General features: G+C 45.3%; 1 protein-coding gene across 1 annotated transcript in view; it reads left to right on the top strand.

Moving 5' to 3' along the window:
* Positions 1-17,561, top strand: part of LOC141103144 (inter-alpha-trypsin inhibitor heavy chain H3-like) — a gene marked incomplete in the record, with an annotated part of 321,136 nt that overhangs the window by 207,470 nt on the left and 96,105 nt on the right. Inside the window, 2 exon segments of the mRNA XM_073592423.1 lie at positions 5,776-5,957; positions 14,246-14,431. Coding sequence (XP_073448524.1) covers positions 5,776-5,957; positions 14,246-14,431 — 368 coding nt within the window.

The raw sequence follows: 17,561 nt of genomic DNA, 5'->3' as shown, positions 1-17,561 counted from the left end.
ATAGGAAACATTGCTTGGAAGTGGGGTACAATTGTCTATTTTAGCCGAATTCCAAGATGTATATTTTTTAGTGTCCTTTGTCAAGCTGCAATACTTTACCTGTTTAGTACAAGCTTCACAGATGTAGCCCCCCCTATAGTATACACTGGAGCACCTGTGTGGGCCCCCCTAATAAAAATGGTGTTCTGGGTTCCCACACTAGTGCTCCAGTGTCCAGATGTGAAAACAGCTGCTCAGTGTCCTCTTTACACAGAATCTAGTTTGCATTTCATTCTAGTAACAAACCCATCTACACAAACAAATATTTGGCATCCAAGTAGGCCCCCAAAAATGTGTGTAAATGCATATGGCCTAAACAATGGTGTTCTAGAGGCCGAAAGAAAAATGTTTGATACGAACGAATAATGGGCCCATGAACATTAAAGTTGACCTTTTTAAACGTTACAATTAATAAAAGCATATGGAGCAGAACGAACGTAATAAAGAAAGAAAGAATAGGAACACAGCACAACTACTTACTTTTTTGCAGCACTCTCCGGATCTTTCGGTACTGCTCTGGCTCTCTCAACTTCAGGTCCGACCACCGCTTCCTGAGCTGATCTTTTGATCTTCGTACCCCGAAATTCCTCTCAAGACTCCTGACCACTTTCGCCATGATCTTGGCCTTTCGGATGTTGGGGTTGGGGTAAGGCCCATATTTTCCGTCATAGTCGGACTTCCTCATGATGTCGACCATGTCCAACATCTCCCCAAACGACATATTTGTGGCCTTAAAACGTCTCCTTCTGGATCGGGACGTGCCTGGATCCGGGCTTTCCTCCTCCTCCTCCTCGTTGCTAGAATTAGCACGCACCTGCTGTAACTCCGCCATGTGCTCTTCACCCACTGTGCCGAACGAAAAGGGGCGGGGAATACACTAGAAAGAACGTCAGGGACGGGCGGAGTTACACGCATGCGCAGTGTGTATAAAGCATAGCATGCGTGCGTATTACGTACGATCTGTGAGCGGAGGAAGGAGCATTGGACGCGCCGATCGTAAGAACGAAGGTAAGAGACAAACTTGTGCCTATACTGCTTCTAGATTGAGGCCTATATTGTAACAAGATTAGGAGAGTTTTGTCTGACATTAGGCTTTGTCTTGTGTTGTGTCTTGCAGTGAACATGGATATCTTAATGAAAGACAATGACTTCATGTCAGTATTCATAGATATGCTAAGTGAGCTGCCCTGTCTGTGGGAGATTACCCACCCCCATTTCAAGAACCAAGCAAAGAGGAAGGCAGCACTGGAGCAATTGTGTGAAATTGTGAAGCAGGTGATCCCCACGGCAGACATCACCTATTTAAAGATATTAATTGGTGGCCTGAGGAGCACATATCTAAGGGAGCACAAGAAAGTCCTGGATTCACAGAGATCCGGGGCAGCAGATGACATCTATGTCCCCAGGATGTTGTACTACGACAGGCTGCATTTTCTGGCAGGCCAGACTGAACCCAGGCCATCCCTCTCCAGTCTTCCTTCCACGCTTCCTTCCCCCCCGGCTGAGGCTTCTGACGCCCAACCTGGGCCTTCCAGGCGATATGTGGAGGAGCCCAGATTGAGCCAGGTATAGCATTCCTCGAAATATTTCTGCTTGTCCAATCAATGATGTTAACTAGATGTTAGTTGGGAGTACTAATTTAGGATTGTGATTGATGATGCAAAAACTAAAACCATGTCCCTTTTTCATACACAGGGAAGTCTCAGCCAGGAGGTGGCCGGGCCGCGCCGGCTGGCTGATATCAAGGTCCCTCCACCCCCCCTGAAAACAGAAAGTGGCAGTAGGACGAGTACCCTAGAGGAGGCTGCTATAGCATTCTTTTGGAGGGCTACAGAGGTCCTGGGAGCACCCCACACCATGGAGGAGAACATTGCTGCCTTCATAGCATATAAAATGCAGAGGATGGAGGAGGGCCAAAAAGTCTTGTGTGAGGCCCTCATATCGGAGGCTCTGGAGAAAGGTATGAGGGGCCAAATTGCACGTCACACACATCTTTTGGGATGGTCCTCCTCCTCCTCCTCCTCCCTCTCCTCCAGGTCCCCCCAGTTCTCCTCCAGGTCCTCCCAGTCCTCCTCCTCCTCCAGGTCCTACTCCTCCTCCTGCCACATCTCCAACTGCACAGCCACAGCCTGGAAGGAAGTGTGGAAGGAAGACCAGACAGTGATTGCCCTGGGTTCAGTCTGGTCGGCCAAAAGATGCAGCCTCTTGTGGTACCACAGCCTGGGGACACAGATGTCATCTGCTGCTATCTGGATCTCTGCGAATTCTGGACCAGACTGCCCTCCCTTACATATGGACTCCTCAGGCCACCAATTTTGATGTTGAAGAATTGATGTCTGCCGTGGGAGTCCCAGGCTTCGCTAATTTCTCATGTTGATCCAGCGTTGCCTCCCTTTTGTTTGGTTCTGATCCCTTAATAAAGGATTTTTGTTTTGAATTATACTCTCCTATGTGTTTTACTTCAAAAAGGACAGTTTGTGAGGATTCAGGTACATTTCAAATATACAATGTGAAATGAACAAGGGACACCAACACCGAACAATCTCCTGGAGATTAAATAATAAAAGATATCAATGGTGTTGGGGTAACTTGACACACAAAACACACCCAAAAATATTCTGGAGTAAAAATAAAAATAACATTGAACAAAGATCAGCCTTGGAAAAAATCCAAACATTAAAGAAAAAAAAGGCTTAAAATCCAAAATAAAAAAAAATTAAAAAATATAAAACTGTCAGATGTGACAACTAATAACAATATATTCAGGGAATCCCACTAAAAAAACACAAATAAAAGTTTGTGAGAAGTGTGTGTGAATATGAGCATCAAAACTACTTAATTCTTCTCACATTATAAAGAAGAAGAGAGTGCGCTGTATTAAACCATTTTTAACATTGCAGCGTGACGAAAGTGCTGTATCCATTGCGAACGCTAAGTTTACCAGAACGAGCTGTCCCGTGTCGGAATTTCTTCTGAGCATGCGTGGCACTTTGTGCGTCGGAACAGGCCACACACGTTCGGAATTGACGCAATCGGATTTTGTTGCCGGAAAATTTTATCTCCTGCTCTCCAACTTTGTGTGTCGGAAAATCCGATGGAAAATGTCCGATGGCGCCCACACACGGTCGGAATTTCCGACAACACGCTCCGATCGGACATTGTCCATCGGAAAATCCGACCGTGTGTACGGGGCATTAGGGCTAGATTAAACTATTGATAGCCCTCTGCAAAGAGATCTGCAGTAGATCACGTTTCAGATCGCGTTTAACAAGTGGTGAAAAGGCATTATGTTGCCTCTTCTTTTGTTTTAACCCTTAAAAGTGCTTACCACTTGAATGGGTTGCCTTCAGCAAGCGGTACTGCATACTGAATGCGACAAGGGGTTTAATTCTTGTTGTGGTCATGAAGCAAAACATTGCAGTCGTGGCATGTGTACACCCCCATCCTCTGCAGCTTAAAAGAAAAGTATGGGGTATAAAAAAATCCCCTTATACTCATGTAGGTGGATGCAGCATCGATCTGATGTTCCATCTGTCCCTTACCACCTCTGCACCGAGAACTGAGTAATCAAATGTTGCCGATCGCTCAGTTCTCCCTCCACTATGAGCAGAGAGTAGTGACAGTCAGGCTACGGCTCTCTGCTCTGCCCCTCCAGCTCCAGCTCTCTTCTCTGCCCCTCAGTCTCCCAGTGGCACAGCTGAGAGGCTGAGCCAGCTGCCCCTCCAGGCATCTGGGTGGATCCCGACTGTAAGTTGATGACCCTGCCCCCTTGTGATGGCACATGACATCAGAAAGGGTGGGGCCACTTGGTTACATCATCGGTTGGCCCCGCCTTTGCCTATATAACAGCTGTCACTGGAAAAAGACAGCAGTCGGTGGGATGCCTCCCATCAAAGTGTTCTTTTTTTCAATTTTTTGGGTCCATCGGTGCCTTGATTGAAGAAGGATGGACGATGAATTGTCAAAAACTGTCTTTTGTGGTTTTTACTTTTTGACACTTTTTTTTGGTGGTACAATGAACCCCATACCCATTCACATAGGGAGGGCGTGATCTGGGGGCTCCTTTGTTAAAGGGGGCTTCTAGATTCCGATCAGCCCCCACAACCATCAGGCAAGGGTTGTGGGGATGAGGTCCTTGTCCCCATCAACATGGGGGACCCCAAAGCACCCTCCCCATGTTGAGGGCATGTGGCTTGGTATGGTTTAGGAGGGGGGGTGGCGCACGCTCATCCTCCTCCTATCATAACCTGCCAGGTTGCATGCTTGGATAAGGGTCTGGTATGGATTTTGGGGTGACCCCCCCACGCCATTTTTTAAAAAATGTTGGTGCAGGGTTCCCCTTAAAATCCATACCAGACCTGATGGGCCTGGTATGGATTTTAGGGGGACCCCTACGCCATTTTTTTAAAAAATTTTGACGCGGGGTTCCCCTTAAAATCCCTTCCAGACCTGAAGGGCCTAGTATGGATTTTGGGGGGACCCCCATGTCATTTTTTAAAAACATTTTTGCGCGTGGTTCCCCTTAACCACTTCAATACACTGTGTTATGTATACTACACTGCCTGGACTGACTGAATATAAAGTCTACACTGAATATCTAGTCTACACTAAATGCAGACTGTGTGTGTGTGTTTGTGTGTGTGTGTGTGTGTGTATATGTGTATGTATGTATGTATGTATGTGTGTATATGTGTGTGTGTGTATATATATATATATATATATATATATATATATATATATATATATATATATATATATATATATATATATATATACAGTCGAGTTGAACTTAAGTTTGACTTGAACCGCAGGCTCATCCCTATACAGAACGAACTGCATTCCTGTGATCCATAGGAGAAGTAGAGCCAAAAAAAGGTTTAGCTATACTTCTATACTAAAAGACCGAAATACATATATATACGCTGCGGTTTTAAAGCGGTTTACCTTTTTTTGCAGCCATCGATTCTCTTTCTGATAAAAGTGATCTGAATGGCTGATTAGCCAATGGATTGCTTTTAGAAGCAGCAGGAAGGGTTGTCCCCCTCCCGCCGCTCACCAGTGGTTTTTTGGCTTACCGTTCTTACCGGCGAGCCCAGGAAATGATCCGGCGGTTTGGTCATAGAGGTGAAAAGAGACCAGATATTAGTTGACAAAAATGTACAAATATTTCTTATGGGGACCTGTAAATCCGTGGTCGTTCTCGATGCGCCCACGTCTATATGTGTCCCACCGGCAGCTTGTGTAGATGGTATCCAGCATAAGCATCTCAATCCGGGCAGTGGAGAATGCTATGGAGGACGCTGACTGCTCGGGGGTGACGTCACTTCCGAAGAGGAGGTGGCTTCGTGTTCAGAGCATGCGTGCTCCTTTACCATGGAAATAATTCAGGATATTGACGCAGCCAAATATGGCACCCTGGAGGATTTATATATATTTTATGATACTCACCGTTCACCATGGAAATAAGTCACGATATTGAAGCAGCCAAATATGACATCCTCAAGGAATTATATACCCTCACACATTGTAATAAATATTTCTTAGGAGTTGATATTGTTCTAGTCAGACAGACATTAAACAAATGAAAGAAATTCAGTACCCTGTTACTCTCTGTATGAGTAAAATCTAGAAAACCCCTATTGTTATCTCACAATTCTATGTTATTATATAGTCTAGCATATTAGACCTTCATGAGAATGATAAGGGCATATTTAATATATATAATATTTTTTTAAGGTGAATCAAATCCTTCAAAAATTCAAGCAAATGTAAAGAATGCCAACAATGGGAAATACACTGTATATAGTCTTGCTTTTGGTCATAGCCCAGATTATTCTTTTCTGGAAAAGCTGGCACTGGAAAACTCTGGAGTTGCGAGACGTATTTATGAAGACTCGGATGCAGATTTACAGTTGCAGGTTAGAACGCACTATTTTTTTACATCTTGATGAATATCTTTTTCTGTCTTTAAATGTAAATCCTGCTGAAAGCATTCTGCTGTTTTTCAAATTCAAACATTTTATTAGACGATTTAAAGGCTATCACAACTAATTTAACAAGTAATGTAGGCAATAGAGTTCTCCACACAGGGAGAGAGAGACAGGAGAATACACTGTTGACATTTTGGATCAGAACACTAGCCCTCCAAGTGGTGAAGAGTGGTGTGGCAAAGAGGATCCAAGAGAATTGCAGTTAATATCATTTTAAACACTTTAAAGGGGTTGTAAAGGTAATTAAAAAAAAAAAAATAACAAACATCTTTATACTTACCTGCTCTGTGCAATGGAATAGCAGCAGACGTGCACAAAGCTGACAATTGGATAGTCCACCCCACCTATAGCCCGGGGAGCAACAAGGACCAGGCAGTCAACACTACTGTATTGCTGCTCCAGATGAGTAGCCTCTAATGATCCTGTCACAACTCCTCAAGTCAGGTGCCAGCCCAGCTTGCGTGCTGCACAATGGAAAACATCATTACCAATGATTAACCAATTATCAATGATTAAGTGCTGACTCCAGCGCGAACTATATCTACCTGCTTGATCCCCCACTGTACTTGATCCCTCTGTCATTTGGTTTTCATGTTTATATCGAATAAAGTGAATCGGAGTGCAGCTGTCCAGATCTTTCTTGTCTTCCAAGGACAAGGCAGTGTTGGGAAGGTGTGTGGTAAACCTCCAGTGTCAGGTCACCTTGAGGCTAGGTGACAGATGCACACCGTAGGGATCAGGAGTGCACCGCAAGGTAGTGGACCCTATGGCTGACTGCTGCGGATGGGAGTCAGGGTGGTAAGGAAGGCAGGGCTGCTGGAACACCAGCACAGATCCCACCGGGGTTAGAGCGTAAGATTCCCTGGGGCGCGGAGTCTAAGATCCAGCAGGTGTTCACCAGAGCCTCTAGTGGTGAGGATGGACTGGGCTGCAACTGGCTCCAGGTCGTGACCCCCATGGTTCCCCAGCTCACACTCACAGTAGTAAACAGGAGGATAGGGATAGTAAGGGAATAAGCCAAGGTCGGGGCCACAAGCAGACAAGGACAACAGAGTTCACGCCAAGGTTCAGGGTCACAGGTAAACAGGGATAGTCGGGGACACGCCAAAGGTCAGGGTCACGAGAAGACAGGAATAGTCGAGAACAGGCCAAAGTCAGTAACTGGAATCAGACGCAGGAAACACAGCAAGTACACACGAAAGCTAACACACAATGGTTGATCAGCACTGCTGGCTTGCAGTGCACAGGTTAATATGGGGTTCCCTGATAGGGCCTTGGGTGGGGCCATGCTTAGAGGAGAGGTTATAAAACCAGTCATGTGAGAGTCAGCTGGTCTTTAGAGATGAACACATGGAGACAGGTAAGCTGACAGACAAAACTTTATTGCATAACCATGACATCCAGAAGTCAAAGGGGAAGGTAGAGACGAAAGAAAGGGAGAAGGAGGGTGGGTGGTTCTGTGGTCTGGGTTGGCAACAATCCCAAGGGTTCAAACAGGTGACAAGGTAATGGGTTTGGTTAAGGCTCCAAAAGGGAGGTGTCAAAATCCGGAGGTAAGTACATATCAACCACGGATTGCCAAATTATGACATACCTTTGCACCTTTTTGTGAAGTGTTGCCTCAGTCTTGATGTGTATCATTGCCTGGGTGGCTTTGGCTATTGTCTGCTTCACAGTGGTTGTGGTGGAAAAGAGGAGGCGACATTGGTTCCTGGTCAGCTCCGAAGGTGAGTAATTTAGAAGAGCTATCCATTGATCAGGTGGGATGTGCATATCAAACATTGCTAACAAAATAGAAAAGGTTTTTACCCAATAAGACTGCACTATTGGATAAGTGCACCATGTGTGTAAGTATGTATCAGGCTCCCCACACATCTGTAAACAGGTGGCAGAGAGTGGGAGATGGCAACACCCCTGGTAGAACAGTACACTAGGTGGGTTTCCTGACAGCTGGACTGCAGAGGAAGAAGTCGGATGATGATCTGCGCTGTTGCAATAAAACTGTGTCCATTGGAATTCTGCATCCATTAAAAGTTGATATGGTAAAGTTGGAGTTTAGCTTTAAAAATTGTTGCAACTGTGGGTGTAGCTCAGTTATTTTGACTCCAACTGTTGTAATAGTGACTCATGCATTGCTGAGACCGCTATGCCTGGCCTGTATAAGCAGATACAATCACTGCAGACAATCTTTATCAGATAGCTGAACCAAACCCTTTTCTCTATCCACAAGATCTTTATTGACTACAGCAGTTACAGCAGACAACAGGATGCGGTTAGGGTTGCCACCTTTTCTGCAAGTCAAAACCCGAACACCTTAGCAGTGATTGCAATCTGGTGCTAACAGACCCTCGCTGGGAGGTACACTAACAAACTAACTAACACTGACATCCCTAGTGACACCAATACAGTGATAATACTGTACACTGTCACTGTACTAATGACACTGGCAGAGGAGGGGTCAGTTGCCACAGGGTAGAAGGCAGAGAGCACACAGCACAGGTAGGCGAAGCCGACAAGAATCAGTGGGTTCTACGATACCCATGCTGAGTTCCCGCACTGGCTGGCTGCATCCCAGGTAGGGCTTTTTTTCTCACCGAATAGGTGCAGGAGCTCATCTACACCCCCCCTCCCCCGAACATTAAATAGTGGGTTTGGCTAAATTGCAACGGGAGGGTCTTAAAGTGTGCAGAGGTCAGGAATGACAAATGAGTGCAGAATTCTCAGGAGTTTGTTACATACAGAATCCAGGGATCAGGGCATGGTATATACAGTGTGCAGGGGTCAGGGCACAGTATATACAGTGTGCAGGGGTCAGGGCACAGTATATACAGTGTGCAGGGGTCAGGGCACGGTATATACAGAGTGCAGGGGTCAGGGCACGGTATATACAGAGTGCAGGGGTCAGGGCACGGTATATACAGAGTGCAGGGGTCAGGGCACGGTATATACAGAGTGCAGGGGTCAGGGCACGGTATATACAGAGTGCAGGGGTCAGGGCACGGTATATACAGAGTGCAGGGGTCAGGGCACGGTATATACAGAGTGCAGGGGTCAGGGCACGGTATATACAGAGTGCAGGGGTCAGGGCACGGTATATACAGAGTGCAGGGGTCAGGGCACGGTATATACAGAGTGCAGGGGTCAGGGCACGGTATATACAGAGTGCAGGGGTCAGGGCACGGTATATACAGGGTGCAGGGGTCAGGGCATGGTATATACAGGGTGCAGGGATCAGGGCATGGTATATACAGGGTGCAGGGATCAGGGCACGGTATATACATAGTGCAGGGATCAGGGCCTGGTATATACAGAGTGCAGGGATCAGGGCATGGTATATACAGAGTGCAGGGATCAGTTCTCTCCCACTTCTCCTTTCCATTGCATTCTCATCCACATGATCCCCCATCCACCCCTCCTCAGCTCTGAGCCATGTTTACATCCCCTCTACTGATTTCATCTTCTCCCCCTCCCTTAAAAGCTTCACCATCCTGCATAAGTGCACATGCCCTACCATTGCTGTACAAGCAATGGGGGGAAAAGCGAACTTAGGACTTTAATTGGGATGCAAGGGAAAGTTTGCGCCCCCATCCTTAATATCATGAAAAAGAGGGGGGGGAGGTTGGGACTTTGAATGAGGTGCGCATGATGCAGCCCAATCACACTCACAGAGGTGCAAACATATGTATGTTTATTAAGGACCAATGATCAACATGGCATAAAAAACGCATTGCAAACATTAGACGTAAAATAATCGCATATAGACAATAAATCTATGTATATACAACCATGGGACATGGGTAGGTACAATTATGCATCTTGATCCCCCAAGCATGATAAAAGTCATGTGAAGTAAAAAACATCTGAAAATTGGTCAATGTGTGTTTGATGCATCAAAGGTAGGCCCGACGCTGCATTTCATGGACTTCAATCCACTCTTCAGGAGCCGGATGCATCTAAATTCTATAAAAAATGTATGAAAAGCAATATAGTTTCATGGGTCTAACAAAATCAGCAGAAAAGGGGGAAATTTGGCATAATGGGCCATGCCAAAAAGGTTACTCACATGATAGCCAAAACTGGGACCGTGCGACAAAACAAAACCAGGGGTGAAACATGGAGCCTGGCCCGGGAGCTGAGAGGGGGACCTCAACGAGGAACACCGGACCGCACACACCAACACCCCGCAGTGGAGGGGACTTCTATAATGTAGGAAATGTATAAAATGTATCCCTTTTCGGGACTAAAGGTGAACTGGAGCAAATCCTCCATTTTGCCATTAGATGTTGGTGTCAGGAAAGAGGCTGTCCATAGTCTGCCGCTGAAGTGGGTTTCTTCCATCAAATACCTAGGAGTTAAAATTACAGCAGACAGTGCTGACTATGTGACTCTTAATCTACTGCCCCTATTGTCCTTTTTTAAGCAGAGGGCACAGGCCTGGCAAAGGCTCCCTCTGTCACTGACAGGGAGGATAAGTTTACTGAAAATGAAAATTCTTCCAGTCATACTCTATTTTTTGAGACACGCTCCGGTACGGCCTCCCAAATCTTTTTTTAAAAAACTAGAGGGCATTACCAGTTCATTCATATGGGCCCCCAAACAACCATGCATAGGACTTAAGGTACTTCAGGAACCTTGGGGGCAGGGGGGTTTGGGCTTGCCTGACTGGAAGAAGTATTACCTAGCTGGTCAGATGGTATTTGTCCATAAATGGTTGACATCTGACGACAGAGATTCAGCAACCGTTGTGGAGGCGGCTCACTTGGGGTCATATGAGACCCTCCGTTTGGGGTGTTGGGTCGGAGCTTCCTTTGACATTGGCCATGAAGGCCACTATTAAGGCTTGGGGGGAGGCAGTGGTGTTGGCGTGCCCGAGCTACTTGGGTTTCTCACCTCAGACTCCCTTGTGGGGGAACCCCAAGTTGTCTCAATTCTACTCCTTCCAGGATCCCATGGTGTGGGTGGTCAAGGGAATTAAGTTACTAAAGGACATCACCAAAGATGGAATACTTCTGACTTTTGACTAGCTAAAGACTAAGCATAACCTCCCTAACTCATATTTCTTCAGGTACATACAGCTTCGACACGCATTTCAGGCCCAATTCAGAGATAGGGCGGTAGAGTCCATCCCATCGGCTTTAGAAGACATGCTCATGGTAGAAGACCTCCCTAAAACTTTGTCGGTCACATATAAAGAACTGTTTAAGAAAAGTCCGGCGGCAATGGCTAAATGTAGAGAGCGTTGGGAAAGTGAAGTCCCTGATATGGATGGGGAGGACTGGGATGACGTATGGGTGCATCCCTTTAAACATTTAGTATCTGCGAGAGACAGGCTCATACATTTTAAATTTTTACACAGAATTTATTTTACACCGGCCAGATTGGGTGTAATCTACCCATCAGTCTCCTCGGCTTGTTGGAGATGTGGTTTTTCACCGGCAAATGCCAAACATATTTTCTGGGATTGCCCGCACATCAAGACTTTTTGGGAAGGAGTAATAAAATGTATAGAAGAAATTTTAAGTATACCTATCCCATTGTCCATTAGAGTATGTTTGTTGGGCCTAGTAAGAGGAGGTAGTTCCATCCAGAGCTCTTAGAACTTTGTTGACCATTCTATTTTTCTATGCAAGAAAAGCCATATTATTTAAATGGAGGAATTCCGCTCCCCCTGGTGTTCCATTTTGGAAGGGTCTCGTAAATTCCATGATGCCATATTATAAGGCAACGTACCAATCTAGAGGGTGCGGAAAAAAGTTTGACAAAGTTTGACAGGCTTGGTTTGGCATGGAGGTTACGGCTGGCTAGTTCTGCCCTAGGTCTCATATGAGGTAAAGTAATAGTAATGGGATACTGATATAACCAAATACATGAGGAGGGGTGGGAGTTACTGGTATGTGTGTCCTTTTGTTCATAAATTAGCTAACCATCAAGTAAGGTGCAGTGCTTTGGTGAATATAATAAACTCATGCATACATTTTTACATGGTTTTACTTCAGTTGGTCCCCCATTGGTAAAATAAAGAGAAGTCATTTTTCTTAATTGTGGTGAACTGTGGTACGGGATGTTGGGGGGGGGGGGGTAGGTATAAGATGTCACCTGTGTTAGGTATACAAATGTTGGATTCAAGTCGGCCATGTTGGTCAAGGAATGGCCGGTGTTGTGCCAGGTCACTCCACTATTTTTGTATGTTTATATGTTCAAAAAAATTTAATAAACTGAATTTCCAAAAAAAAAACCAAAAAAAAAACCCACCTTAATTCACGATTCAAATTGAGTTTTTTTTTTTTTTTGGACACTGCACCGGACCTGAGGAGCTGCGGGCATGAGTTTTTAGGCGAGGCCACGGCTTCGGCCTAGTCCGCGGCGTCCGGCCTTGCGTACTAGGCCGAAATTAATTCAAAATTTAAGCAAACCGATTTTTTTAGATTTTTTTTTTCACCGCGCCGGTCCTGAGGCGCAGCGGGCATGAGTTTTTAGGCGAGGCCGCGGCTTCGGCCGGATGCCGCGAACTAGGCCGAAGTCGCGGCCTCACCTAGAAATTCCGCGTTCCGAATTCCAGCTTCCAAATTCCATGTTCCGAATTCCGTGTATTCCGAATTCCGTGTTCCAAATTCCGTGTTCCAAATTCCGTGTTCCAAATTCCGTGTTCCAAATTCCGTGTTCCAAATTTTGAATTTCAAATACTGTGTTCCGAATTCCTTGTTCCAAATTCCGTATTCCACATTCCGTGTTTTAAATTCCGCGTTCCGTGTTCCGAATTTCAAATTCCGTGTTCCAAATTCCGTGTTCCAAATTCCGTGTTCCAAATTCCGTGTTCCAAATTCCGAGTTCCAAATTCCGAGTTCCAAATTCCGCGTTCCATGTTTCAAACTCCGTGTTCCATTTTCCAAATTCTGTGTTTCAAATTCCAGAGTTCCGTGTTCCAAATTCTGCGTTTTCGAATTCCAAATTCCGTGTTCTAAATTCTGTGTTCCAAATTCCTTGTTCCGTGTTCCAAATTCCGTGTTCCAAATTCAATGTTCCGTGTTGCAAATTCTGCATTCCGTGTTCCAAATTCCGTGTTCCAAATTCCGTGTTCCAAATTCCGTGTTCCAAATTCCAAATTACGTGTTTCGAATTCAATGTTCTGAATTACAGATTTGTGTTCCGTGTCCCAAATTCATGAATAGGGAGTGGCTGCAGCGGCCATGGATAGATTCATGCTAAGCATGAATCTATCCATTATGCATATATTGGGCAGTGAGGAGAGAGGGAGCGGCACCCGGGTACACCCTAATGGATGGGCCACCACTGCCCTTCCCCTTACAATCAGATTAATTTATTTTTGTTTTGCAAAGACAGAATACCTGTGGAGAGTTGCAGAGACCTAGTTCAGGAGTCTCCAAACTTTCTAAACAAGGGTCCAGTTTACTGTCCTTCATTAGAGGGGCTGGACTGTGGCCAGTGGGAGTATCCCCAGCATTAGTGGAAACAAACAATGCCTCAGGCTTGGTGGTCAGTGGGAGTGGAATAGATAGGAATAGGAATACATCATTGGTTTTAGTGGGAGGAATAGTGCCCCATCGTTTGTGTCAGTGGAAGCAATAGTGCCCCATCATTGGTGTCAGTGGAAGGACTTTCCTCATCGTTGGTGTTAATGGGAAGAATTGTGCCCCATCTTTGGTATCAGTGTGAAGAATGGTATTTCAGCTTTTATATTAGTGGGAGAAATTCCGCCCTATTTTTGGTGTCAGTGGAAGGAATGGTGCCTCATTGCTGGTGTCAGTGGAAGAAATTGTACAAGCAAAAGACCGAATCTGGCCCGGCGGCAGCTTGATGAACATTGCCCTAATTGATGGATGCCTCTGGGAGGAGATTGCTGCATACAGCAGGCTTCTTCAAGCCAATTAGGCACTTGCTGATGGAGAATAGGTGATGAAGGCAACTAGTTGCCCTGTAGTTCAGGATGTAGATGAATCAATCGCAGCAGGTTGTCTCTCATATGTCTTTTGTGTAAGACTGTAAAAGTTACAGTTGGAGACTGAGCGTATGCTATGGGCAATGAAAGCTTATAACACTTTTCTCACATTGAGCCATAGTATGTATGTTAAAAAAACAATCTCTACATTTAATATGCCTATAGTGGACCTCACAAAATATCAAGAAATAAAAGTAAAAGCAGAATATATAAAACAAGTGCTTAGTCATGTCACACTAGTTTTCTTTTTTTCTCTTAGGGGTTTTATAATGAAGTTGCAAACCCAACACTGGTGGATATAAAGATGCAGTATCCTGAAAATGCAATAGCTGATGTCACACAGAACAACTTCAAACAATACTTTGATGGCAGCGAATTAGTTGTAGCTGGGCGCATAACTGATAATGACTTGAATTCATTTGCAGTAGATGTGAATGCGGAAGGGGTAAGTAAACATTATGGTAGCCATTTATAAGGAAATAGCAAATTCAGCTAAATATTGATTTGCCTAGATGTGCTGTTTTACAATGGAATTTGATGCCTCTGTTTGTAGCAATTTATAGTAGAAGCAAGGCCAATAACTGCAAAAAAAAAAAAATTACATGGGATTGTAAATGTTGCAACTCATTGAGGGAAATTTACTAAGAGTGGAGCAGCTGTGCATGTCAGCCAATTGGCTTCTAGTTTTCATTTTCAAAGCTTAAAGTGGTTGTAAACCCCTACATTTACCCAGTGAGGTAACTGGCCTTAGGTGATACACAGAGATGAAACAAATCCTCCTACTTGAGTTGTACCTGTTTATCTGCAGTTTTCTCTTCTCTACATCTGTTCATAGTACAGAATTTTTAAAGGTTGACTGAGCTTTCATAAAACATGGGGTGGAGAGCTGAAGTTACACACTGCAGATGTCAGGTTTATGTGGTAGTGAGCCCTTCTAGAATGCCAACCCTGGATTTTTCAGGGAGCAGAGTCTAGGCCCCGGCCTGCTTCTTCACCAGGGCCCCTGAAGGTTGGGGATGGACTTGCAGCAAGCTGGAACCAGCTGGGTATGCCCAGCTAACGATATGGAGACCACTTGCGCATGCAGAGTACAGATGGCAGGAGACAGAAGAGGATCCTGGAAACAAGCCAAGGTCAGGGCGGACGCCAGACAAAGCCAGGGTCAGTAAACGGTAAGTCAGACACAGAAGTCAAGTAATGCTATACAAACCAGAAGCTCAGAGAAACCAAGAAGTTGCTCAGGCAACGCAGGTTGCGCTGAGCATTACTTAAATAGGGAAGCAAACTGGGAGTTGGGCCAAGAAATGATAGGAGGGAAAGGAATATAAACCTCAGTACAGCAGGTGATGCCCATAGGACAACAGAGAAGCCCAAGAACATGTGAATAGAATCACAGGTCCAGCAGAACCACTGCAGAAAGGATGTAAGAATTTCACAGGCAGGAAACTGCACATTAGAATGTGACAGTACCCCCACCCCCTTCCCACTTAGGAGGCCTGCCCGCTCGTTTAGGGCTAGACTTGAGAGGAAACTTCTCATGAAAAGATTTAACCAAACAGGGAGCAGAAGTGTGAAAGGAATCTAACATCTTTCCCCAGGACCATATCTCTTTCAATCAATTTGATATAAAAATCTCCCCCTGGAGTATTTAGACTCCAAGATTTGCTTGATTTCATACTGATTTGTGGAATTGACCATTGGAAATGGATGATGAAGAAGATGGGAAAACCTATTGATGATGTACGGTCTCAGGAGAGAAACATGGCAGACATTAGGAATATTTAAATGTGAAGAGCGACTGAGCTTGAAAGCATCAGAGTTAACCTGGCAGAGGATTGTAAAGGGACCAATGAAACGAGGAGCAAATTAAATTGAGGGTACTCTAAGACCAATATTCTAAGTAGAGAGCCAAACCTTGTCACCGGGTAGAAATTTGGGACTCACACGGCGATGACGATCTGCAATTACTTTATATTTGGAAGCTGTCAAACGTAAATTCTTGGAAACATCTGCCCAGATAGAATTGAAGGATCAATGAGCCTCTGCAGCCACTGGCAACACAGCAGAGGTGGGAATGGGAAATGGTACAGCAGGCTGACACCCATACACTGTGAAAAAGAGAGACTCACCAGTGCTGGCATTAGTGTGGTTATTGAGGGCAAACTCAGCCCATGGTAGAAGGCCTACCCAGTCATCCTGATGGGCAGAAATGAAGGCAAGAAGGTACTGCTAAACATTCTGGTTGACGGTATCAGTTTGCCCATTTGACTGTGGGTGAAAGGCCGAGGAGAAGTCCAACCTGATTCCAAAGGATGTGGCCAGAGCCCTCCAGAAGTGAGCTGTAAACTTAACTCCTCTATCAGAGACAATGTCTAAGGGTTTACCATGAAGACGAAAGATCTCCTTTATGAAGATGGAAGCCAGAGTGACAGCTGGGGGTAGTCCTGGAAGTGGAGTTAAGTGACATTTTAGAAAACCTGTCCACAACCACCTATAAAATGGTGGAGTCTGCTGAGGGGGGTAGTTCAGAGATAAAGTCCATGGTAACACCAGGGTTCATCTGGAATAGGTAGGGGCAAAAGGAGACCTGGCGGAGCAGACGTGAAGGACAGCACACAAATGGAGCAAGCCTGAACATAATCTTCAACATCCTTCTGAAGCGAGGGTCACCAGTAGTGATGCAGTAGGAAAGCATAGGTACATTATACACTAGGATATCCAGAGAGTTTGGAGTCATTTGTCTATTTGAGAAGTATGGAGTGAAGGGCAGACATCAAAAAAGGTCTTTCCGGGCAGGATACAAGGAGACTGAAACCGGGTGGTGGCCAGGCTACGGTTGACAGGAATAATGGGTTCTGGTTCAACATGATTTTCAGAGTCAGCAGCGTCAAATGATCTGGACAAAGCATCAGTGCAGCCATTTTTGGAACCAGGCCGAAAGGTAACATCAAAGTTAAAGTGATTGTAAAGGTTGTCTTTTTTGTTTTTTTTTTAAATCAAGCATGTCATACCTACCTGCAAGGGTTTTGCACAGAGTGGTCCCGATCCTGTTTTTCTGGGTTCCCCGGCGGCACTCCTGGCTCCTCCTCTTCGAGTGCCCCCACGGAAAGCCACTTTCCATGGGGGCTCCCGAGTCCTGTTGCTGCATCCATTGACACAGACAGCGGGACTCGATATCGCCCCCCGGTTCCATTGTCACTAGTTTTGATTGACAGCAGCGGGAGCAATGGCTCCTATTGCTATCAATCTATCTAATGAGGACCCGAGACAGCGGCTGGAGCTGCTGTGCTTGAGCTCATCGCTGGAATGATTGGGTTCAGGTAAGAAAAAGGGGGGCTCTAGGGGGCAGCTGCAGCACAAAAGGTTTTTCACCTTAATGCATAGAATGCATTAAGGTGAAAAACCTTGAGGGTTTATAACTCCTTTAAACCTGGTAAAAAAAGTCCATTGCACTTATCTGAGATTCAAGCATTGGTGTGGAGATCCCTCTAGTAGATGCTGCCATTATTGCAGCACCAGCTCAAAGTGATTGCAAAGTCTCGCTCCCAAGCCACACTCCTGTGAATGGACATTCT

The sequence above is a fragment of the Aquarana catesbeiana genome, linkage group LG07 (genome assembly GCF_042186555.1).
Source record: "Aquarana catesbeiana isolate 2022-GZ linkage group LG07, ASM4218655v1, whole genome shotgun sequence".
NCBI lineage: Eukaryota > Metazoa > Chordata > Amphibia > Anura > Ranidae > Aquarana > Aquarana catesbeiana.
Note: the sequence above shows the minus strand (reverse complement) of the source record. Positions and strands in the feature narration are given on the sequence as shown.